Below are 26,100 nucleotides of genomic sequence, written 5' to 3' on the forward strand. Positions count from 1 at the left end.
TTTATCTTCAGCAGCCTCTCTCTTTTTATACTATGCTGTGACTTTGAATTGAATTTAAATCCCAAAACATGGGGTAGAAAACTGTTGGAATGCTTTGTTAGACTTTCCAGATATGCCACAGTAAAACTGCAGATAATGTACCAGTTAAAGAGCTCCATATACATTGCAGTAAAAGCATGGAACTCCAGACAAGTAGGCTTCCCTGTTCATTTTGTTACCGCTGCTGCTCGGGTGACATTAAGTTATTTCAGCTCAGGCAACATAGTGAGGCTCAGGAAGCCGGTGTTCTTCAAAAGCAAAGTATTTTATTTGGAAGTGGTTGCTACAGCTCAGGCAGGGGAATCGCGCTTTTGTAGCTAAGCACTAGAACTTTTATACACATACATCAAAAGGGGCAAGGGGCAGGTAAGGGGGCAGGTCCCTTACTGTACAACAATACAGAAACATCAACACATAAAAGAAAATATACAGTTACAACTTTGTGAATGGGACCATGAAATCTTGCTGTCAGGCGTCTTCCCGCGGGACTTTACGCTAGTGCTGAAATGGATATCGGAGAGAGTCCATTCATAAAACTGGGTGAGCCTGTTTAACGCACCCAGGAATCTGGTTATCAGATGGGCTGCTTCCTTGAGTTATGACCTGAGGCTCCCGCGCCTCAGTCCTGCAACAAAAGAAAGTTCAAATGATCCAATGGTAATCTTGGCACGTTCTTCAACGGCTGAGATGTCTGGGGTGCCGTTATCAGATTCAATTTGTAAATCCAAAGGGGTCATTGTTTCCGCTAAAGAGATCTACCGGGTGTTGGCCCAAACTGAATTCCAAGGCTAGCTTCCTTGACTCTTAATATCAGCTGTTACAAGCTATTGCTTTCACCCATAGATCCAATTTTTTTAAATAACATTTCTAAACTTAAACATTAGAGGAAACCATAACGAACCTTCAATACAGTTCAAGCACATATACCTATAAGCAAGAATATCCTAAATTGACAGTAACAAAACCTTAATTTAACTAAAGTATAATCCTAAACATTGGGCAGCTAATAAAATTCAACATTGAGGGGGCTTACATTAAACCTTAAAAGAGACAAAGGCAATAAGGAAACCATGTAAAATATCAGCACATTTGTATGTACTTTCCAAGCTTTGTGGAGGCTTTCGGACAACACTGGTCTCTTTGTTCTGATGCTTAGCCAGTGTAGTTCTGGTAACTCGACTCAGGAAAATATTTTGGCTATTTTCCTAGTGGTAACAATCTCAGTGGAGATGTCAGCACATGCATCCTTCTAATGTGTTTCTAGAATTGACTGGAGAGAATTTTACCGCAAAGGCACTCTGAATATATCACAGCTTTATAATTCATAAATTTAAGGACAAAATGCTAAGGAATGATTACAAATGATCCCCAAGTATTTATTTTGTTATTGATTTATGTCCTTTATTTGTATCATCTTTCTTTCCAATGGGGACAAAAACATACTTAAAGCAGTCTACTCCTCTCCTCTGTTTTCATCTCACAACAACCCTGTGAGGTAGGTTAGGCTGAGAGTTTCTGATTGGCCCAAGGTCACCCAACAGGCTTTTATGGCAGGGGGATGGTGGATTAAAAACCTGGGTATTCCATGGGGATCCATACCCTAGTGCAGTACTCTAATGTTCCCCAAAATGGTGGGAATCTCTCCCTTTTAGAGTAGGAATTAGCGAGAGCAGATTCTTGGCTTAGCAAAAGATCAGACACACTCAGAATCTTGGTTGCCTATGTATGCTGAAATCAGCTTTTGCAAGAAACCCCCAGGAGAACGAATTTAACAATTTTTATTAAGGGATAATGGGGGTTCACAAGCACACAAAAATCAAAGCAGCAGCACATACACACAGTCCTAGGGTAAAAGCAGTTTTGAGTAGATAGGTCTGGAATAGAGGAAGAAATTGGTGAAGCAAGGGTTATAGTCACCTGATCTTGGAGTGAAATGGTCCGATAAGCAGAGCTGAGCAACCCATGCTTTGCTCTGGTAGAAGAACAACGGGTTGTGGAACAGTATCACAGATAGAGCGGTATCCAGAGATATTGAACACTGGCAACTGGGTGAGGGGGCTTCTTACAGGGAAAAAGGGACCCTCAGCATTATGCAGAGTGGCCCATAATCTCATAGGACAAAGAAGAGTCCTCCCTTTTCTTGGAAAGACAAGAGACGGACATCAACTTTAATGGTCAGGTTGTTAACCTAATGGGTGGTGAGTGTTGTTGTTTTTCTTTCAAATGGCTGGCATCTAGAATGGTGACCTGCGTAGCCCAGGCTAGCCCAATCTCATCAAACGTTGGTGGCTAATCAGGGTTGACCCTGATTAGTACTTGGATGGGAAATCACCAAGGAAGCCCAGGGTTGCTGCCCAGAGGAAGGCAATGTGAAACCACCTCTGTTCGTCTCTTGCCTTGAAAACCCTTCAGGATTGTTGTAGGTCAACTGTGATTTAACAGCACTTTCCAGCACCAGTATTGTTGCACAGCTATGTAGAATTACATTGAAGAGGAGCTTGTAGAGGGGAAGGTGGCAAGTAGGGAAGAGTTCAGTGCCCCTTCCTTGTATAGCATTTTTGTTCTATAAGTTGTCTCCTGCTTCTTTATGTGTGATGGGGGAAGAACTGTGTTTTAAAATGTAGCTTTGTCAACTTCACATGCATTTGAGCCCTAATTGGAATCTGTGGGCTAAAGCAGACACAGGCCTTACATACTTTTTAAAGGGGAAAGAAAGGTGATGAAGGTTAACTCAGATCAGAGTTGTCAAATGAGGAAATGGTGGATTTAATCATATTCCCCATTCATTACCTGACATCAGCTGCCCAGAACTGCCATTTGCCTCAAGAAGTAGGAAAAAAGTACTCTGAATGAGCTCTTCTCCTTTGGCCACAAAAGCCTTTTTCATTTTGGAAATCTCATTTGGTCAAAGTCTAGTATTCTATCTGTTATACCACACTGTCTCCAGAATTTTTGGACTGAAGAAATATAAAGTCTGCAAATAAAAATTACATAGAACTGATGATTAAACATAAGTGTCTCCTAAGTCATTTGCAATGGTGCATCAGAAATTGATCCTAAATGTACCATGAATTTCAGGCAAGACTGATAAAACCTTTTTGAAAATGGGCCAGTTTATCAGCACCCACAGATGGCCAAAGGCTTGATGTGCTGTTTGTGTAAACAAAAGACAAAAAGGGGGGGGGAGCAGGAAGAAGCTTCAGTAACAGTTTAAAAGGTTTCAAGATAATCCATTTGTTTAAAGATTTAAAAATGTATTGAAAGAAAATAAAAAAGGCTCAAGGACATGAACTTAAGGCCAATTCATATCCTTAATATGATAGAATACCGTTAAAAGATCCAAGATGCAAGCTGAGTGCTATCTGTCTGGAAACAGATTGCAACAAATTATTTAGGGAGCAACAGGGGATGTTTTTATTTTGTTCATGGAGGAGGCAGTAGCAATTGTTTAATATTCACTATTCAGCACAACAGACACTTCTCATAGTTAAAGTAACACAAGTAGGGCAAAGACCACTACTGGAAAAGTACAACTGGGGTGTTACCTTAGCAGTTTTGCTGGACTTGAGGCATTTTGTGTGTTTCTTACGTCTGAATGCATATCAGCATTCGTTCCCTTCATCTACCCCCTATATACTTAATGCCTGTGTTTAGTATATATGAACCTGGGAAAATACAAGTTACTTATGCATTGATCACCTGAGATTCATCCAGGATGCTTTCCTGGTAAACAGTTAAATGCTGCTGCCCTGAAGAACGTCTGTTAGCAGACTACAGCTCCACCTATGCAGTTATCTGCAACTTGCTTGATGAAGATTTCCGCCTATCTGATATTCTTTCAGTCTGTCTCATCTTTCAGTCTGTCTCATCCTTCTTCCAATACGAGGTTCTTCCTTTCATTTCATCCTCACAATGATCCCACAAGATAAGTAACATAGAAATAACCAGCAAGCTTTCTGACAGAATAGGGATTTGAATCTAAAATCCAAATTCTAGTGTGATACTATAATTACTATACCCCCAAGAATCTCAAAAACAGACATGCTTTTACACCAAGGAGAGTTGGCCTGGTAAAATGTAAGGAGCCCTGCTGGAGCAAGCTAGTAGTTCATCTTGACCAGCATCTTGACAGCTGCCAACCAGAATCCCTGAAGGGCCAAAACAAAGGGCCATAGAGGCCAAGGCCTGACCCCTTGTGCTGGCCCTTTCTGCATAAATCTCCTAAAACATTTGTAAAACATTTATAAAATGTTTCCAATCCTCACTTTTGTTTGCACTCGCCCCCTTGAAACGATTCCTGGCGACCACTCTCGTGTTTTTCCCTGTTTTTCCCCAGTGTGTTGACAAATGCATTCTTCATGCTTCACAGCCTCTTGCTGAAGTTCTCTGAGTCTTCTGTAGTTGATGCTGTCAAGTTTAAACTCCTCAAAATCTCAAAAACACTCTGAAATGCTCCAAAAGCAGGCAACAGGTTTTTGTAGGTCAGAACTCATGAAATGTTGCCTTAAAGGGACAGCGCACAAATGATGCCTTTTTATAACGTTTCAACCAAAAGAATACCTAGAAATGATGATGCAATTAAAATGTTTTGGGTCTGCAAATAAAACATTTTGGGGGGAAACAGTGCAGAACGCCTTGGAGAAAACTTTTTATTTCCTGCCCCCAAACATTTTAAAGTGTTTGTTCAGAAAGGGCCACTACCACCTATCTTCTATTCAGAGGTTGGCTGCTTTTGTCTCTGAAGGTTCTTTTTACTCACTATGGCTAGTGGCCATTCACAGACACACACACCCCTTTTAAAGCTGCCTATATTCATAGCCATTATTTGTTTGTTTGTTTGTTTATATTTATATTTCCCAGCTGGGTTCAGGGCATCAAACATCAAATAAATACAGATTAAAACAACCATAAAACAACAATCAAGTATTAAAACAACTGACAGATGGTGCTTAAACCCCCACAAACTGCACCCATGGGAGGCCAATGATGACAGCGGTCAGTGATGACAGCAGTCATTATTACATCCATTGGAACGTACTGTACTATTTTTATATTACCAAATCACTAATTTTATATAGATATACAATTGCTGGGCCAGACTACGAAATGAAGGTTTTTTTTAATGTTGCCTTTTCAGACTTTATGGTTCAGACTGCTGCCTTGTCAGACTTATCACATCAAGTCACAGAGATCCCAGCAAGGGGCTTTCAAAGCAAGTGAGAACCAGAGATGGTTTGTCATTTCCTTCGTCTGCAGAGCCTTCCTAGGTGGTCTCCGTTCAACTTAGTTTCCAAGATCTGATGAGATCTGGCTATGCCATACCTGCCTTCCCCACTCACGTTTTCAGACTTGCTAGAAGATTAGTACTTCTTTGTTTTTGCAGATCACAAGTGCTGCTGAGACTGAGGCTGTCACATCACAGAAGTTGGTCAAAGGACATGCATATTCTGTAACAGGTGCAGAAGAGGTAACATCTCCATTTTGGGCAAGGGACAACATAGTGCATTGAGGATGTATCATTGTACACCAATATTATTTTCTAATATCTCTGAACCCTCTTGTTGTAATTTTCTGAAATGTTTGTATCTTCTGCCCTCTTGTGGTTATGTAGTCTCACAACAGTAAAGGTCACAGCTGAAGAATATTTTAGAGTTTTTTGTGAGCTGTATTTCAAATTACTGATTAGAGTTCCCACTGTATGTTTTACATAAGTTTTTTTCACAGACCCTTTAACATATGTGGCAGTGACATGCATGTCCCCCAAAATTAAATATTTACCCGGAGAATATTTTCGTGATGTAAATTCCCAGTGAAATAAATGCATTTAACTCATTTGCAAAATATGGAGTCCCTCATGAAAACACATAATCGAGCCACAGTTTTTGGAAGTGATGCTGTGGCTGTTAGAACACCAGAAACCCTTTCAATCGAGAAGCAATTATTCTATTTATGTTGACTTTTTAATATGGTAAATGTCTTTATTATAAACTGTCCCAGATCAGTTACTGAGAAGAGACAAATGTGTAAGTCAGTGAAAATATGTGATTTGAGAGCTATGGGCCCCAAGGTAGAGGCTCCAAAGTTATGTCACTACTTGCAATACACTCCTGTGCACAGTTCTTCTACTGAAGTCAATGAGCTTAGACTGGAGTAACAACTCATAGGGTTGCACTGTTCATCTTCCTTTATAAGCTTCAATGTTATTTTCTCTGAACAAGAAAATGGTTGTTCTCTGAGCTCAATGAGAAGTCCTTTGTCTTCAAAGGCAAGGATTTCTTGCTGTTTCCTATATAGAGTTCTAATTCGTGCCCACAATATAAGAATTTTGGTTGTGGTTTTGGAACCATTAGAGAGCAGTTGAAAATGCTGAATTGGGGCTCTGTGCATCTGTTGTTTACAAAGTACAAAATGCTCAGGAGATCCCCTTAACAGATTTCTCAGTATCTTGCAGAGGATCAAAAAAATGAAAGTAGCTTCATTCACAGGAAATAAATCTCTCAGTTCCTAAGACAGATAGCCTAGCCTCAAAGCAGATCTTTCATGAGAACAAAAATCATGTGCTATATATGCAGTACCTGAGGGACCACCTCTCCCCATATTGCCCATTCAGGTGCTTCCGTTCATCGGAGGTGAACCTTCTGGAAGCCTTTTCAGCCCTGGCCCCTACATGGTGGAACAAGCTCCTCGCTGAGATCAGGGCCCTGTGGGATTTGAATGAGTTCTGCAGGGCCTGCAAGACGGAACTGTTCCGTCAGACCTTTCCACTTGGCCAGCCAGGTTGAAGTGTCATGCTATGCTAGCCTCCTGTAGGTCTGTGAGGAAAGTCACCATTATTGGAGATCTAGGTTATTATTGTTATATTGCTGATGTTTTATGGTTCATAGTTGTTAGTATTTAATTCTGGTAATTGTTGTATTGGTTTTTACTGTTGTATGCCACCCTGAGCCCCTTGGGGATGGGCGGCATAGAAGTCTAAATAATAATAATAATAATAATAATAATAATAATAATAAGAAGAAGAAGAAGAAGAAGAAGAAGAAGAAGAAGAAGAAGAAGAAGAAGAAGAAGAAGAAGAAGAAGAAGAAGAAGAAGAAGAAGAAGAAGAAGAAGAAGAAGAACTTTATTTTCTTAAAAATCAACAAAACTGACAGTAATAAGGTTTCATTATATCTGATTTTCTAAGGGGTAACTGATCTCTGTAGTTGAGAGATATGTTATGATTCTTGGAAATCTTCAGGTCCCACCAGGATGTTGGCAATCCTAGGAGGAAAGGCTATTGAGGTTTTCAGGAAAGGGAATAAGGAAATAATGTTTGGGCAATTCTAGAAGAATCTTAAGATGTTTATGTTGCCTACCTTCTGGGCCCTGATTGGGGTAATGGCAGCATAAAAATCTTTTAAATAAATAATAAATAGACAGATAATCAGTACTGCTTACCTCTCATCATGAACATGATGCAGCCTCCCTGTAGGACAGTGCTATCAACCAAGTATCATTGCACCCAGACAATGCATGGATTGACCTGGGGGCAAAGCAATATGGGTTCAAGCACTGTAATGCTGTGGTTTTTTTGCCTGCCTCTGCCAGCTCCGTCTGCTGAAAAAGATGCCTCACACTCTCAAGGAAAGTTTGTTTGTGCTGCAAAGGATTAACAATAATAGCATGATGGGAAGGTGGGGGGGGGGGAAGAGGGATTATATAATACTCAAGATCTCTCTGCTCATTTCAGCAGGCTTTGGAGGAGGCCCAGAGTAATTTAGCTCTTTTGAGTAAACTGTTGTCCAAAACTGAATCCCTGGCCAGCTGAGCCGGCTAATGACAGTGGGCAGACTTAAGACTGTAACTGGCCTTGGATATTTTGGCACTGGCATTTCCCAATGTAGTCAGGAGAGAGCATGCTTCACTCACTGAGAAATAAATTAAACAACTGGATTCAGCCTCGGATATCCCTCCAGACTAATCAAGGATTATTGATTACTTTTATTATCACTGTATACATAATTGCTATAGTTTACATAATGAACATAGGCCTTTGCATTCCACTTTTCATTCATCTTTGTAACCACACTTTGAATGGGTCACCTTTACTCTAAGGCAGTGGTTCTCAACCTGTGGGTCGCGACCCCTTTGGGGTTTGAACGACCCTTTCACAGGGGTCGCTTAAGACCATCGGAAAACACATATTTCCGATGATCTTAGGAACAGAGACACAAATAATTTTATGGTTGGAAGTCACCACAACATGAGGAACTGTATTAAAGTCACGGCATTAGGAAGGTTGAGAACCACTGCTCTAAGGCAAAGAGAGGATCAGGACAATCCTGTGGGGTTTTGTGATAGAAGTTTGACCCCATTATAATACTGTACTTTGTACCACGTTACATCTCATCCTAGATCCAGTCACAGAGATAGTGATGAGCTGTATCTTTACACATGGGATTGGTCAAGAAACCATAAATCTTAGCTTGCACTTTAAAATCTCAGCTACACATTCTGGTATTGCTGGTTCTGAACAGAAAGGGAGAGGAACGTACCCCTTGCTTGCTCACTTCCGCCAAATACTTGAAAAGGCAAAACACTGAAGATATATAATATGCAGTTTATCAGAGAAAACAGTAACCTATACATGCATTTTTTGTAATCATTAAGCATTTAAGGCCACTAAAAGTGACAAACAATCACTTATCAACTGCACATGTTTTTCTTTTGCAAACTGCATGCTTGGTTTTGGTTTTTTAACAACTGGATCAAGCTATTTTTCCCTCGGTGCTTTATATAGATGACATTTCTATGCATACAGTGTGAGCCTAAGCTTACAACCTTCTCGTAAAGTTCACAAGTTTAGATGTGTGCAACTTAATTTGGGATTGCAATGATAGTGTACTAGATATTCAGTAGTGTCAAGACCCTGTTGTTGACATTTCAGCTCTTCCCTTTTTCTTGCCATGAAACTACGGGGTGGGCTGGGAGCAGGTGGCAGTGTGGGAACCTCTGGCTTGTTCTCTTTTGCTTTAGGCGTGCAGTAACTTTCTCATCCTTTGGGCCAGCCAGCACCTGCCTTATCCCTGGTTTGGCCTTGGGAGACTCTGCACTGTTTAAGAACACTGTTAGTGATTTCACTCTGCTGGGATCCTGAGGTGGGGGTTGGAGGAATGTTTGGGGAAGAAATATTAACCAGAAATGCTGTAGGGAACTCAGATCCAGTAAAAGCCTACTGGTATGCTGTTCGTGATATCCTGACAATAAACTGATTTCTGAACTTAAGAATCTGGTTATTGCAACGGTTGACAGATCCTGACAGGTGATGTCCAGATCATATAAGGTCCATGCTCCATGGGAAATGCCCTCACAACTAGCAATATGACCCACATTATTAGAATAATTCTCCCCATATTTTCCAGAAATACGGAACTATGTTACAGGAATGCACTTCCAACCTCACTGGGTTTGTTTGTGAGTGGCATCTAAGATAATGATATTTGCTCTCTTTGTAAGTTTGAAACTGGGTCAGAAACTGCTGTTACTTGCAGAAATCAGATGCAGCAGTGTGGGGGTGGCAGGAAATAATTTGGGGAACTGTGGGCTCGGGGAGGGTTTGTACGCATAATTTGATCACTGATCTGATGTAAATTTTGATGTAAAAGCCACAGTTACGTATCACAGGTTTATCAAATAGGTATGCCAGTTCATTAAACAGGAAGGAAATGTACAGTTTCAGAGTATCAGTTTTTTTTCCTTCTCTGATTTCCATATTGCTGGATTTTAAAGTAATGTCATTCTACCTTATGCCATCAGGTGAATTTCCGAGGCAGCATGCAGAAATTGATCAGAATCCGAAATCCCTGGGGGGAAGTAGAATGGACTGGAAAATGGAATGATAAGTGAGTTTCTGTCTTATACTTATGTTCACCAGCAAGTGGCTTATATGAAACCTACGTAGTTTTCTAATAGTGCCAAGAATCCTTGCTTAGAAATCCTTGGTCACCTTTTAGGACTCCTTGGGGGGAAGCCATAGCAGTTAGTCCAGGATATATTTGAAAACACATAACTCAGCAATATTACAGCAGTGAAGCATCTATAGGCCTCTTCAGTGCCTGTGTGGGAGACCTCCCGGGAAGCCTTCAGTTTAGGGTTTTTTTTCCTCCTCTGCCCCAAAATCTCATGTTGCAGTTTGTTCTTTGTTTACATCGTCAGAGATCCTTTTTGTTTGTGTCAGTGACTTTTTTCAGACATCATAGTTTATAAACCACAGTTTGATTTTAAAACTACTACTATTACCATGACATCGGTAGTAGGCTGACCAGCAAACTAGTTTGTTGTTGGGAGCTAAACCAGAACTATAAACAATGGTTATGCCCATCTTGTTGGCTGTGGCTGGTACGGAAACTTGTATTCCCTGTAACATTTCTCCAGAAAAGGATTTCCATCTGCACAGTTCAACGTTCTCACACATACCCCATTGCAGCAGCAGAAGTAAATGGTGAGAAAAATCTCCTTCCATGGGTAGAAATACTTCCATCTGCAGAAACACTATGGTGAATCCAAGATAGCATTTAAAAATCCCAGTTTATTCAGTAGCAACCCCCCTTTCAGTATCCTGGACACAGAGTTGGCATGCCAAAGTAGCAGAAAAATTCCGCGGTTTCAATGGTATTTGGTAAGCAATGGTGCTTTCACAGGATACATTCACCAACCTGCTTCCTAACAGTCGCAGCTCACCAAACAGGACTGTGTTGCTTCAGTCTCTTCCAAAGGAAAAATATAAAAGGTATTAGGAGAAATGATCTCTGTTAATCACATGCTTGTATTCTGTTTGCCAAAGTAATCTGATGAGATTTGGTTTTACCATTCCGCCTTCCTTCCTATGGCCGTTTCCGCACGGGTGGAATATGGCGGCCTGGGGATGTAGAGCGCACTTTTCTGGCTTGCCGGCTGGAAGCCTCTCACGTCTTCCCACTCCCTGCACCTTCCACTCACCTGCTCTCCGGCCCCTCCCGGTAGCGTCGCTGGAGAGCCTGGGGACCACGCCCCTGCTCTGCGACATGCGAAGCAGGTACAGGGCAGGGGAGGCGTGTCACCTTGGTGACGCGTAGGAGGGCCGGAGAGCAGGTGAGTCAACCGGGCGACGGTGCTCAGTGGCGCCGTCTTCCCGGTTCTTTCTGAGACCGTCCATGCGGACGGTCCCAGCGTCAGGTCGGCGTCAGAAATGCCAACCCAAGCCCTTCCGCCTCCGTGTGGAAAGGGCCTATGTGTAAATAGTAATAAGCTCATCAAAATATTCATTATGTTCTGGGGTTTTCCTAATTTGGCTATACAGGTCTACAGATTATTTATTATTGCTTTTGAGGTCAGCTGCAAAATTCAGATAACTTTGATTCTATTTTATAGTTGCCCAAGCTGGAATAGTGTTGATCCTGCTGTAAGAGAAAGATTAACCAGGAGACATGAAGATGGAGAATTCTGGTAAGGATGTCTTACCAAGGGGGGCGGGGGGAACTCTACTACTACTATTACTATGACTACTTAAACTGAAACACTTGTAGTCATCCAGTACAGATTGTGGGTATATGATGAACACACACATATTAAGCCTTTGAACATTTGGCTACGGAACAGGCCATCAGAATTTTAGCAACCTAATAAGTAGGCAGTGGGAGAGAGTTGTGTCAAGGGCGTGACTTTTAACTGATGCTATAGCTTGCGGATGTATTTTGCCATCATGATGGAGGATGTTGTACTTGGCTTAACTGATGTCAGAAAGGATGACAGGAAGCTTTGGATCCACTGTGCTATGAAAAAAGTATTGTGCACAACTCCAGTATTGTTAGATCCTTTACTCCTGGGTCAGACTGCTACCATCTGGGTGATTAACTCTGGCCCCTTCTGCACATACAAAATAGTGCACTTTCAATCCACATAGTTTGCTATAGTGCTATAGTGCAAGAATAAACCATGTGTGGAAACAACTCCCAGGTAGATCCAAGGGATCATATATTTCCCTTCTACTGTTAGATCATGAGCCTTAGATAGGGTCCCCAGGTTTTATAGGTCTTTTGTCCCTCTGTATTAATTCAATTAACTATATTTGCTATTTTAATATCCATGCAACTTTTAAAATGTGAACATTTTAATTACTGTATACGATTTTGTTCTGGTCTTTGACTGTAATAAATAATAATAACATGTGTGGATACAAACCTAAATAGCAAAATTGTGGTTATTAATTCCAGAAGAATGCTAGAGTTTTCTCTTCTTGCTTGAACTTTTGTGTGTGTGCCTGGCATTATTTCATAGGATGTCATTTAGTGATTTCCTGAGGCATTATTCTCGCCTTGAGATCTGCAATTTGACTCCAGACACACTGGCCAGTGAGAAGTACAAGAAGTGGAGTCTGAATATTATGGATGGGAACTGGCGAAGAGGATCCACTGCTGGTGGCTGCAGAAATTACCCTAGTAAGTTGTTCTTTAAACAGCTTTTGCTTTTCTGTGGTGATTTCCTAGTAAGGATAAATAATTATCTGTGTTTAGAACCACTTGGGAAAGTATCTCTAATTTAATTCTCTGCTCTTGACCTGTAGTCAGTATGCCCAATCCTGGCCAATAGTTTACTATTGCATCAAATCTTGAGATGCTTGCAGATGTGATGTTTTCACCTCATGCTGTATATGACAACATGTCTGAGGTGAAGCCATAACTCAGTGACAGTGCATCTGCTCTGCACACAGAAATTCCCAAGACTGTCTTCTCAAAGTGGCCTTTGCAAGCCAATGTCTATCTGATAAAAGGAAAAAGATAAGCAATCTGGGTTGGCAGCTAGAGGAAAAAATAATCCTAGATCCCATACAAAAGTGGTAGAAACACAGAAATTACAACAGACATGTCATTTTGTGATGACTTTGGCGACAGAAATTGATGTAATAATAAGAGCTTCAAGCTGTTCTTTGTTAAGCAAATCTATCCCACATATCCCTGCATTTGGACAAAAATTGCTCAGTCCTTGACAATCTTTCCTTTTTCTTTTGAGTAATCAAGCTCAAACTTGGCTGGTGCTGGTGCTGTGCTGGGCTTAAGCCTCTTTCTAAAACTGTCCACAAATTCTGAGTCTCCCAGGAACATAACATTTACAGTCTGATTTTCATTGCAATGCAGAGGTTCATAAACAATTACATGTGCTAATAATTTTTGAAAAAAATAATCCTAACATACATCCTGAATGTTGACAAAAAAATCTGAAATGGAAGGACTGTGTACAGTAAACCAAGATTTGTCAGAGAACAGTGTGAAATGCGGGTGGTTTCAGTAACATCTTTTGTTTTGTTAGATACATTTTGGATGAATCCGCAGTATTTGATTAAACTTGAGGAAGAAGATGAAGATCCTGATGATCCTGAGAAAGGCTGCACCTTCCTAGTGGGCCTGATTCAGAAACACCGTAGGAAGCAAAGGAAGATGGGGGAGGATATGCATACCATTGGCTTTGCCATCTATGAGGCAAGCTAATTTTTTCTTACTGCCTTGCAAACTGGGATTTGTCAGATAAAGATGTAGATCTTTTAATGGGGGATATAAGTTATTCATGTCACAGGGTTACAAAATCATACATTCATAATCATTTTCACAAACTGGACAATACTTAGGTGATCCTTTACACAAAAAAATCTGTTCATATATGTTCATCCTTCGCTGATCTGATTGCAGCATCTGTAATGAAAGATACTCCTTTGCTGCTCTAAGTAGTGCCATGTTGTGAGGAGTTACAACAGACCAATGTTAGCTAGTCTATAATGTCTGTAGGAGACTCCTAGTAGAAATATCCATAAATGAAACCTAGCTTAATAGGGCACAATGACAGTCTGGATTATCCCAGTTAAACCTGAGCAGTAGCTGAGGAGAGTTATGTAGATGTTGGTCAATTATTTAAAGAAAAATAAATAACTGGTTTCTCATTTTGCTTTTCCACAGATACCTCAACAGGTATGTAATGTGCACTGTATGTTCTGCCTCTGCCCCAAGACTATCCTGAGCCAGGGGTGTGGCTTAAGAAGCACTTCTTTAAATATGGTGTCATTATCATAATGAAGGTTTTAGGTTTTACCAAATCAAAATCCAGTAGAAATAATCACAAGGAATTAACAATTAGCAATTAAGTGTCAGAAATTCAGATCCAATGACAAAGCTTATTTGAAATGAACATGTAACATTACTGTTTTCCTCTCAAATCATGTCATGTGCTTATCCTAAAACTATAAATTTGTGGGATCCCTGATCCACAGCCTAACCTGGCCCATATTCTAATTGGTGAGGTTATTTGCCTACATAATCTGGGTGTGTGTGGAATGGTAGACAGAATAAAATGGAATAAAGTAGATCTGTACAGACATTATGCTTTATTTGTAAAGCAATAGACATGGCCCAATCCCTTCCCAGGTCAGAAGACCTGGACTCAAGCCCCTATAAAATGTTTTCAGCTCCTTTCATCCTGCTTAGGCAATTAATTTCAACCTAGTAACAACTCTCGTATTTGTCTACTCTATTCCCAGCACAATTTTGGGAATCGCTGTAGATTTCTCTGCCACTTCCACCCCTCCCCCACATACTTCTGCTTTATTGTTCTACTTAAGATTTCCAGCAGGCCTGGAGAAAAGTTCCTTATCCCTTTAATGGAAACTTAATGGGTTATTAGTTGCCAGGTGATGTTATTTACGCCCATGTCATGAAAATATTCAGCTACCCTTTTCCCATACATATTAAAGGACATATTTTCTCAAGACAGCTGGCAACTCTAGTTGTAGAGTTTTGTAGGACTCCATTTTCGTGGCCAATAGGGCTTACAGATTTGCCATTTTTTGCACCTTGAGCAAACTCCCAGACCACAACCCTAACACCCCACCAGAGAAATTAAGGAGCAGGAGAAAAAAATTATCCTCCGTAGTAACACTCTTGGAATTTTCTCAAGGTAAATATTATAGAGATTAGTAGGAATTCTTTGAGTATCACCTAGACATGAAGCCATGTGCACCCCAAACTCCACTGTCCCTAGACCCTGTCCTCTGAATCTCCCAGCATTTGCCAGGGCAGTGCTGACACCTGTAAGAACTGAACTTGAAGAATCCTTTTACGCTAATTGAAGCAACGTGTCCCATGTTGTGATATATTCCCCTTCCATGTAAAAATCCAGTGTATGAAAATGTTTGCTTAGTTTAAAATATGTATTTATAGTATTTTAGTGTTATCTCTTATGTACTGGAATAATATCATTGGTTATGTTACTTTCGTCTATGAAGTTTTATGGCCAAACTAATGTTCACCTGAACAAAAACTACTTTCTGACAAACCGAGCAAAAGAGCGATCAAATACATTCATCAATCTTCGAGAAGTGTTAAACAGATTCAAGCTTCCAGCAGGAGAATATATTATCGTGCCATCCACTTTTGAACCCAACAAGAATGGAGATTTCTGCCTCCGAGTATTCTCAGAGAAGAATGCAGAATCACAGTACGTGCACTACTTTCCCATGTCTTCTGTTTTCCTTTCCTTAGCTAAAATGACTCAATGGATCTGGGGAACCATCCAGCTTAGGGAATACAGTGTTATTGTATCCGATCCAGAGTTTTTGGCTCCTGAGGAAAGGTACCTGTTGTTGCCATCTCTGTTTCTATCAGAATAGATTATTAGAATATTCCTCTTTGGTTTTGTGGGAGCAGTTGGGTGCCAGGGCCTGTGGAGTCAATGTGATTTTTAAACTATCCAGTAGCTGGGACAGAGGAACTTTCACTCAAGTACTTTTTTTGCTTTTACTCCAAGACATAAGAAATAGCAAATGCAAACTCATGAAATCACAACACAAACAGTTATATTGCCAGCTACGGTATAAAATTTGAAACTGTGATTACAAAAATGAATTTGGCTGTTGTGAGTTTTAAATTTCATAATTACTTTCATGTTGACAAACTATATCCTAACCCAAATTACTTATCATAATAAAACTACTAATTGGAAAGCACTTACACCAAGAGATATTTACTTTGTCTTAACAACCAGGGCAATAAACTTTGCCATTTGCAAGGTGATCCATTTATTTCTGTCTGCTAATTGTATTACACGTTTATTCAAATCTGCTCTCCCTGGCAATCATAAGAAGATATTTCCAAGCTATCTGTCCCAATCTGTTTTTATAGGTAGAATTTGAAGATTGTTTCACTTGCAACATACCTATGTGAAGGTATAGATAAAATACTAATTGCTTCCTTAGACCAGGGGTTCCCAAACTACGGCCCGGGGGCCAAATGTGGCCCCCTGAAGGCATTTATCCGGCCCGCCAGGCATGGCAGCGATGGCTCCATTCATGTGCAGTGGGGGCTCGAGGGAGAGGAGGAACCGGCCCCAACTGCCGTTGATGTGGGGCGTGGGTCTGGCGGTGCGGGAGGGTTTCCCACTGGGTTGTTGTGGTTGCAGTCGCTTGTCTGCCTTCAGGCCCCCCACAACCCGAGAATGGGGCTAACCACCTCTGCCCCTGCCAGGCAAGGGGCCAGCTGAGAGCAAACAAGTGGAGGCTGATCACCACCACCCTCTTGGGGAGACCCGGCTGGTAGACAGACGAACTGGTCTCCGTGGCTTTGACTGTTGGGTCTGCTGGACGGAAAACAGAACTCTGGATATATCCATGAAGCCTTCAGGGTCTGCTAGATCGAAGCTCCATGGTGCTCCTTTCTCCCCAATGGCTATGCAGCAAGGCAATGCCCACTGGGTCTGCTCTTTTTTTTCTGTGACTAGGAGTTACTGCTTTCCTAAACATTGCTGATCACAGGCAGGAGACATGTTGTGGATACTACCTCTGTCTTGAGAGTAGCCAACCTGTAGGGGAGGCCTGGAGATGTCCCAGAATTTTGCTGACCTCCAGGTGACAGAGATGTTCCTAGAGAAAGTAGGCTACTTTAGGCAGTTGGGCTCCCCACCCCAAAACCCTACCTTTCTCAGATTGCACCCCCAAATCTCCATGAATTTTCTGACCCAGAGTTGGAAACCTTACATGTGGCAACACCTGCTCAGCCCTTCCCTCTCGGCTACTCCATGTGTTGCTCTCAGGCTTTCTGTTCCGCCTCACTCCCATTGGCATCAGCCAGGCTGGCGAATCACTTGCTGGCTGCTAGGGAGGAAAAAAGAACCCAGGAAGATACCTGATCCTGGGTTAGATGAAATGCTTCATTGGGAAAGTTCTGCTTTTTTTTTTTTACAGGGGAAGGTATTCCACAGCCTCCCCAACAATATTTGGAGCCCACCCTGTACTTGACATACTTTGGTCACTGTTCTAAAAATAGACCATGACAGAAAGGATGAAAGGTGAAATCAAACATTTTACAATCATTTGTGCATAGGAATTTGTTCATAGTTTTTTTTAGTCCGGCCCTCCAACAGTCTGAGGGACAGTGAACTGGCCCCCTGTTTAAAAAGTTTGAGGACCCCTGCCTTAGACTCTGATCCAGCTTCTGTATGTTGCACAGCAATGATGTCCCAGAATGGAAACATGCTTCCTTCTACCTCTGACATCAAGCACCAAATGATCATCATGATATTTCATAATTAGACTTGGGACTTCATGATTTAATTCATGACTTAATTTTTTCTCTCTGATATTTTCTTAAATAATTCAAAGGGAATCATTAAAAGGTGTAACATGAAGATAAATATCTGTAAACAGCTTTCTTTAATATTGATTTCTGTCTTTTTTCAGAATTGTTGATGATGAAATTGAAGCCAATATTGAAGAGGTATGCTGCCTCATCTGATGAAAGCTGTTTTACGCTTGAAGCCAGACTGCTGCAAACATCTTCCTCTGAAAAATGCTTTTTCATTCCATGCTTGCTTTGTTTTGGGGCTACTGTTACATTACCTTGGAAATTAGTGTTTTTCTTTATATATACATACTTATATTGTTTTGTTTGATCTTGTTTCTGTTACTTTCTGTTACTTTCTTGTTTCTGTTCTGTTACTTCTGTTGAAGTATCTGAACTTCAATCTTTTCTAATGGTGTTTTCAGCCAGAAACCCTTTTATTCACCATTATGAAAAACCCCATTCCAAATCCTTTTAGCAGCATAACTAGTAAAAGAGATCTGAATTATGGTAGTATACTATCAATAACCAGTGACTTCAGCTTGTGAGAAGAAGTCACATGATACTGCAACCTTGCTCAAAGTTAGCAAGTCAGGGTCTGGTTAGTTCTTGGTTTGGAGATTTTATAGGAATGTTATAGGTAATGGGAAAGGGTAGGATATAGTTGTTATAATTATTCCTGCCCAGGAATAATCTTCTCATGACTAGGATTCTGGAAAGTGTTACATACTGAGTGGGAACCAGAGGCGTAGCTAGGAGAAATGGAGCCTGGTGCAAAATCTGAGTTTTGCAGCCGCCCCTCCGTTTGTTTTGTGTTTTTTTGTATTTTTAGTGTTTTTTCAATTATTGGCCTGCAGGGGGCGCAATTTTTAGGCTAGCAGCACCAAAATTTCAGGGTATCTTTAGGATTATCTGATTATACCACCCAGGTTCTGTAAAGTTTGGTTCAGGGGGTCCAAAGTTATGAACCCTCAAAGGTGTAGCCCCCATCTCCTATTAGCTCCCATTGGAAACAGTGGGGGATGGGGGCACCCCCTTTGGGAGTCCATAACTTTGGAACCCCTGAACCACACCTCACCAAACCTGGGTAGTATCATCAGGAGAGTCTCCTAAAGATACCCTGAAATTTTGGTGTTGCTAGCCTAAAAACTACACCCCCTGCAGGCCCAAAACTGAAAAAACACTAAAAATACAAAAAAACACAAACATTAATTTCCCCCCCCCCCCCCCCCCAGGTGCGCACCTGATGCAACGCACACTTCCTGGCCCCTTTGTAGCTTCGCCTCTGGTGGGAACATGTTCAGGGAATTACACCACTGGACACTCTTGCCCTGTAAGGTTAAGCATGTCCATACGTTTTATCAAAATTAGAGTCACATGTCCCTTTTCCTTTATTTCTTGACCCTGAGGTTTGAAATGTTATGCAAAGTTTGTTTGTTTGTTTTTTAATCGAATGAAATGCTGGAACTTCCTCCTGTGCATGGATCTTTCTCCTCTCTACATTTCATTCATTCAGCAAATGGAAAAACAGGTGTCTTCCCTTGCTTTGCCTATAATTGTAACATTAAAGCGTAAGAGAAACGGCCTGAGTTTCTGGAAGGGTTTATGCATTATTCAGTCCAAACAGAATTTTAAACCAGGCCTTGAGAGTGAAAATTAAATTTTAATACATTTATGTAGCAAGAGGGCGGGGGGGGCGGATGCATTTATTGAGCCCTCAGAAAGAAACCAGTTCACATGATTAAATCTTCCTTAAATGTTTCTGCCACTTGTTCCGGTTTGTAGAAAGAAGTCACTGAAGATGAAATTGAACCAAGTTTTAAGAAAATGTTTGGACAATTAGCTGGAGAGGTGAGTGGTTTGGCTATCTTTATCATGCTCTTTTTAAAAATGCATGATCTTGGGCCAAGGGTCAGAATCCCAGAATAGCATCTCTGCATGGAAAAAATGTGCTGGTCATTGCAACAGAGGAGATGATATTTAAAGCAAATATCTCTCCCAATCCTGCCATTGCCTTTTGTTTCCACAGGATGGCGAGATCTCAGCTTTTGAACTATGTAATATTCTGAAAAAAGTCATGGCAAAACGTACGTCCTTCCTTTCTTTTCTTGAAGTGTTGTGTCACAAAACGTGTGCCAGACCAGAGTGAGCGAGTGACTCTTTTAATATGGTAATCTGTAAACATTCGGATCCAGTTGAGCAGAGGCCATTACTCTCCCTTGTCCCACATGGGAGAGGCCCCTGAAGTACATCATCAAGCGAAGTACATCATTTCATTTCCCACCTTTACCGGGAAAGCATGGGGTACAAACCAAATGAAATTTAAAATAAATAAAATTAGCATTTCTAACCACTGAGAACCCAAGCTTCACAGCTGGGCTGAATTTTTTTCCTGTATCTACACAAATTGCACTAGAATATGATCAGCAATGAAAAGATTAAAAAACCTAATCATTAGAACAAATTAAAAATAGATGGTTTTTACATTGTACTGTCATATCTTCACAAGTCATTCTCTCACCCTTTCCCGTACCGTTTCTTCTACAGCTGCAATAAGGCTAAGCTTTGTGCAAGTAACAAATCCTGTTTTCCATTGCAGGCCAAGATATTAAATCAGATGGCTTCAGCATTGAAACATGTAAAATCATGGTGGATCTGTTAGATGTATCCTTTAGTGTATTGTGCTTGGCTACATCTTTCTACATCTATAAAATATGTCATTCTTAGGAGAGACTAGAAATTGGCAAGAGCCAGTGTGGTGTAGGTGTTAGTGTCAGATTAGGCTCTGGGAGACCTAGGCTCACATATTCACTCTGCTATGGAAACATGTTGGGTAACATTAGACCACTCACACACTCTTAGCCTAACCTACCTCACAGGATTGTTGTGAAGACAGAGTGTAGGCAGAATAACAATATAAGCTGGACAAAAAGGCAGGATACAAGTGAAGCAAATAAGTTCAATTGATGAGAGGAAGCGTGACTAGAGGGAAAGGAGTTTTCTTTTAATGCCTTTTAAAAGTGTGGTTTCTTTTTGTGAATATTTCCTTGGACCTAGGCTGAAACTTACCTATCCTATAAAGCCTTTCAGCCCCATCCAAATTCGCCACTTGGAGTGTGTGGTGGCTGCACAGACAGATTCACTCTCTCTGGGGCACTTACTCTAGTAGAGAGGCAGAACCATTTCCATGTGGCTGTTGCTGCCCTCCCTGGGTGGTAGGATGTGGTGAAGGTGCTGCAGCAGCATCCCTGCACCACCGCTGGTAGCGTAGCAGGAACAGGCATGGGGAGGAGCCAACATTATTATATATATATAATAATATATATAGTATGGTACTGCAACAACAGCCCAAGGCAGCCAGCCTGTCCTGTTTGCAAGAGAGCCTGTTTACCTGCCAGCAGAACAAGACCTGGTGAGCTGTGGCCTGCACCTGTGGCCAGAGGGAGAGAGGGAGAATCCTTCCCTTTCCATCCCATTTGGAACACCTGTGGAGGGTGGGCCTTGGCAGCTATATAGGACACTGCAGCAACAGCCCAAGGCACTGCCCATTATGGGTCCATTTGAGGAATGGTTGGAGGAAGGGCTGGGGGATCCAAGATGACAGCAGCAACAGAGTAGGGCTAAGAGCAGGGCTCCAAGCAATACAACATGAAACTGTTTCCTGGGGAGGGACTGGCTACTATGGGGGCTGATAAGGGGTTGGGGATACCAGTTCTTATGGGGCGGGGGAGGTATGCAGATAGAATGAGGTCAAATGAGAGGAGGGGGTTGAGACAATATATGACTTGTCCCTGTTCTGACCTCGTTCTTATTCCCAAATGTGAGGGTTGTAGGCAAGGGTTTTCCCTGCTTCATCATTGGTGCTGATGAACGCCAGGTCCATCAACAGTAAGATCAATGTCCTGAGAGATTATCTCGAGGACCAGCAGATGGACCTGGCGTGCATCATGGAAACCTGGGTTAAGGAGGGCAAGACAGGGCCCCTCCAGGTTTTCTGTGCCTTCACCAATGCCAAACATAGAGCTGGCGGGGGGTGGGGGGGCAGTCTTCATCCGTGATTTTATTCCCTTTCGGGTAATTCCTGCGCTATCAGTCTCCGGGACAGAGCATATTGGTCTGATGTGAGGGGCCTTGGAGAGGCTGGCTTTCCTTCTGAACCACTCGCCTAGCACACCAACAGGCAGCCTGTCCCTGCTGCTGGAGGCCATCTCGGAGTGGGTGTTGCAGTTCCCCAGGCTTCTTGTCCTGGGAGATTTCAACATCCATGCGGATGTGGCTTTGTGCTGTCTGGCTGTGGATCTAATGTCACCCATGGCGGCACTAGGCCTCTCTCTTGTCAACACTGGCCCCACACTTTAGGCAGGTCACATCCTGGATTTGATTTTCGAGGTGGGAATAGATATGGTCATATCCTCTATTAGTAGAGTGCCATGGTCCAACCATTTCACCCTGAGGGTTCGGATGGAGTTACCATCCTACCCCAGTGTAGACGACAAGCAGATTTTAGTCACCCCTGGAGACTTATGGATCCACTTGGTTTCTAGAATGCTCTGCAGGACCCTGCCCCCACTGGCATCCTTGATGAGCAAGTCAATGACATATACTCCAATCTGTTGGATGCCATCGAGTTAATTGCTCCCTGTTATCCTCTGCGCTCTCATCTTTTGGCTGGTGTAAGTGTGGTGCAGTCCATTGAGGCTTCTCAGAGGCAGAGAGGCTTTTTGCCTTCCCCATGCCACCGGGAAGATTCTTTGGGGGGCACGATGTGGCCGAGAGCACAAGAGCCTCAAAAGCATTTCTGATCTCACAGCCGAAGAAGCTGACAAGGAATAGGCAGCTATTGTAAAGCTTATTTTTGTTGCAACAGAGGAGCATGGCTCTCCCCCTGGAATTATCTCCAAAAGAAGCAAACGTATCCACCACCCTGTTTTATAGAAGTAAATATGAGTCGTCTGATTCACCGGGCAACTTCTACCTAATGGAAAAATTAAACTCATACAAAAGAGATGACAACATTCTGTACGTATATGATAAACTGGTAGATACTGGTAATGGAAATCACTTGAAAGATTTTGTGCTAGCATTGATTGTTACTCAAAAGAGTAATGTTTTCCATTATGCTCCTTCAGAAAATTCCCAATAAATGGATTCAGACATTTTCAGCTGCTTCAGTCCAACACAGCTACCTACCTGAATTGGCCCAATAAATGGAGCAAAGACAGGTGTTCTCTCAGTTGCTTTTCAAAAAATCTTCTTTGCTGAAGCAAACCTTACTTTGAATGAAAGAAATATTTTTTGCTGCTTGAAATGGTCTTTTCCTTAATGAACAGTCTGATGGGAGTGGTAAACTGGGGCTGAAGGAGTTCCACATACTTTGGACAAAGATTCAGAAATACCAGGTAAAAGGACATTTTTGAATGAAATCAAGCAGCACACTGGAAGTGCCTAAATTTTATTGTGGCACAAACAGACTGCAGCCCACCTCATCAGATGCAGAGAGCATCAGAATAATTAGGGGACTCACATAAAACTATTTCCCTCCAATTGTGAGTCTTTAAAATGAGATTAAGACATATTTCAATGGCAAAGATGGGAGTGTTGAAATGAAAGAACATGATGACCATGTTAAAGCCTCGCTGGGGTTTAGGCAGAATTCAGATTAAATGAAAGAGTAAACTGTTTGCAAATGTGGGGTTCTCTGGTTTTTATACAGTACTGACTGTGCTGAGAACAAACTCTGTAGATAGCATGGCATGAACCACTTTGGAGGTCATAACCAGAACAGTATATATTCTGTCAATTGTGTGATAAGATTACAAAAATATAATAATAGATGCAGAATTTAGCTTCTTGGGAACTGAAAGGTATGTTTATTGCTACAGGGGTTAACTTGAAGCCAGATGTACGGCAGAATGTGCCTTGCAGTAGTAAACAATTGTGGCTTCAGGACCCCTACCCCTTCCTTGCATCTCGCCACAACAAAGAGTAGCAGAATTGTGTAAATGAACAGTACATGCTTACTTTGCATGATCAGTCTAAATTGCAGAATTCAGCTTTGGTTTTGTGTGGAATTTCAGTTATATTGGAACAGTAGGTGCATACATCCTACCCATGTAGAGTCCAGCTGGCCGCAGGAATGGTCTGTTGCCTCCTACTGGACAGCATGGTATAATCATATTTTGAAAGGAGCATCTGCAGTAGAAAGCACAGTGGCATTTAAAAACTTGTCTATTCACGAACAATGCCTTAAGCACAAGGATAAGCTATTACTATCTACATTTTATGGTAATACACAGCCTCAGAAAGAGCGGCCTAATGTCTAGGTGATACCCACATTCAAACTTCCCTCTGCCTTCACCATTGGCCTTCTGAAACAAGTTTTTCTTTGTAAGCAAAAGACAGAGACTATCTAACAGTTGTTCCCTTTCTGCACTAAGCAATTACTGTTTGCAGTGGCATGTCAGAAATACCTGCAGCCAAGGTGTGTATATATGTTCAAAGAACTGTGATGGTCACCTAGACCAGTATTATTATTAGGTCACATTTACATTGCCCTTGAGTGTACCTTTCAAACAAAAAGAATAGCTCCATGAGTTCATCTAGGGGAAAATGCAAGAATAATTGGGCAATTAAAGCAATAAGAGCAGTCAGTACTTCACAGCTTGTTCTTTCCCTCCAGAGAGGTTCCTTTGTACGTTGAATTGTTGTCAGGCTTCTAACTGGGTTTTGTGCTTTGCAGAAAATTTACCGGGAAATAGATGTAGATCGTTCTGGAACCATGAACTCCTATGAGATGCGGAAAGCCTTAGAGCAAGCAGGTACTTCTGAGTCCCCACTGAAATTATTAGTTTTATCTTTTCAAATGAAGAGAAAACAAGATTATTTCAGTAGCTTAAAGTATGCCTCAGTTTATTCTTTATGTATACCTATTGCTGCCTTTTATAAAATCAAACAATGAAAAAGGGAGGTCCTTGATACAAGGAGATCTTCATCTAAGCACACAATCTGTCCCATTTTGTGTACACAACTCACAGGAAAGATCCATAAAGGAATCCCATACAGACCTTTAACTATCCCTCAGCTAAGCGTTCTGGAAAAGCACTGTTCTTCTCTGGAGCCTAAAATATTCTTCAGTCTTCCAGGATTGTTCATGTTGCTTCCATTTGTTTGTTGACTAAGTACTCCGGTGCCCTCCCCCACTCCCACCCCCCCGCCTCATTAAGCTCATCTCCCTAGCACCAATAGGCTTACCTCTTAGCAATGGCTATGGGCTGCTGAGTGCTTTGCTGGTGGGAAAATTGGAGGCCATTCCTACAGGGCACCTCTGAGCTGCCTCAGCAACTGTTTGGGCTTGCCCCTGAGAGGAGGAGAGGGGCCACTGGAGGTGGTTTTCCATGGCATGGGAGCGGGGGAAGTTTAGCCAGGGGCTGGGCACAGGTGGGGTTTGTACAGGTACCTGACTGTCTCTTAGCCAGTCATATTTTGATGGATGAAGATCTCTTTGAGAATAAATGAAGCCAGTTGAGAGGAAAGGTAATATTTTCTACATTGCATGGTACTTGTTCTGGATGTGTGAACACTTGTACTCCTGTGTGACACCCCCTCCCGACTAAAATTTACCCAAAGGGGCTGCTGTGAAAGGAAGCAACACGGGGGGAGGGGGGGCAGGGAGAGAACCCATTAATTTCAGTTCATTTCTACATGCACCCCGGTAATCTGGATATACCTATCTCCCACAGCCTGATCTAGCCATCATGCTCACCACATGCAGGTTGTATATACTTGGTGCTCAAGTAGGCTGCATACACAAATGGAGAATAAATAAAACATGCTTCCCTTCCCAAATAGTTAATTAGTACTATTACTTTCCAATAGAGCTACACAACCATACACACAAAGACTCCATCTTATCAGTAAGATCAAAGGACAAAGTATTAGCATATCAGCTGTTTGCAGACAGTGTACCTCATCTAGTTACAGATATGCAAGCACAGGCCTGCTTTCCACATGTGTATGTCCCTAACTGGATTTAGACAATATTGTGCAGCCTTTCTGTCAGTGCTCTCAAAGAATATAGCCAAGTAAAAGGCAAAAGTTTGCTGAAATTAAGTAGACTTAGATAATTATTATACATGTGAGAATTTGTTCATTATTATACAATGCTAAAAGTGCCACGCTTTCGAGAACCGTGCTGAGTGTTAATTAAATTTCTTCGCCACATTGCTTATGTATAGTTGTTTGCAGCTCTAGGGTATCTCTTATTTATGAGAATAGCAAAGGAATAATTTCTATAGGCAAAGCTGCCTAAACGAGAACAGCGCAAGTGAACAATGTTCATCCATTTTCCAAGAGTTTTCACCAGAATGGCTCAGGTTTTTCAAGGCAGATTCGAGGTGATGGATTATTATTATAATGAAAAAATAAAGGCCTCTGTGAGGTTTTGTGC

General features: G+C 41.6%; 1 protein-coding gene across 1 annotated transcript in view; it reads left to right on the plus strand.

The window, feature by feature from the left end:
* Positions 1-26,100, plus strand: part of LOC125436868 (calpain-2 catalytic subunit) — a 45,549-nt gene that overhangs the window by 17,252 nt on the left and 2,197 nt on the right. The window contains exons 6-18 of the mRNA XM_048504251.1: positions 5,423-5,506; positions 9,835-9,920; positions 11,428-11,502; positions 12,334-12,494; positions 13,363-13,532; positions 14,004-14,015; positions 15,326-15,537; positions 17,774-17,810; positions 19,440-19,505; positions 19,684-19,741; positions 20,254-20,318; positions 22,985-23,053; positions 24,394-24,472. Of these exons, the coding sequence (XP_048360208.1) occupies positions 5,423-5,506; positions 9,835-9,920; positions 11,428-11,502; positions 12,334-12,494; positions 13,363-13,532; positions 14,004-14,015; positions 15,326-15,537; positions 17,774-17,810; positions 19,440-19,505; positions 19,684-19,741; positions 20,254-20,318; positions 22,985-23,053; positions 24,394-24,472 (1,174 nt within the window). The remainder of the gene's footprint in view (positions 1-5,422; positions 5,507-9,834; positions 9,921-11,427; positions 11,503-12,333; positions 12,495-13,362; positions 13,533-14,003; positions 14,016-15,325; positions 15,538-17,773; positions 17,811-19,439; positions 19,506-19,683; positions 19,742-20,253; positions 20,319-22,984; positions 23,054-24,393; positions 24,473-26,100) is intronic.

The sequence above is a fragment of the Sphaerodactylus townsendi genome, linkage group LG01, assembly GCF_021028975.2.
Source record: "Sphaerodactylus townsendi isolate TG3544 linkage group LG01, MPM_Stown_v2.3, whole genome shotgun sequence".
NCBI lineage: Eukaryota > Metazoa > Chordata > Lepidosauria > Squamata > Sphaerodactylidae > Sphaerodactylus > Sphaerodactylus townsendi.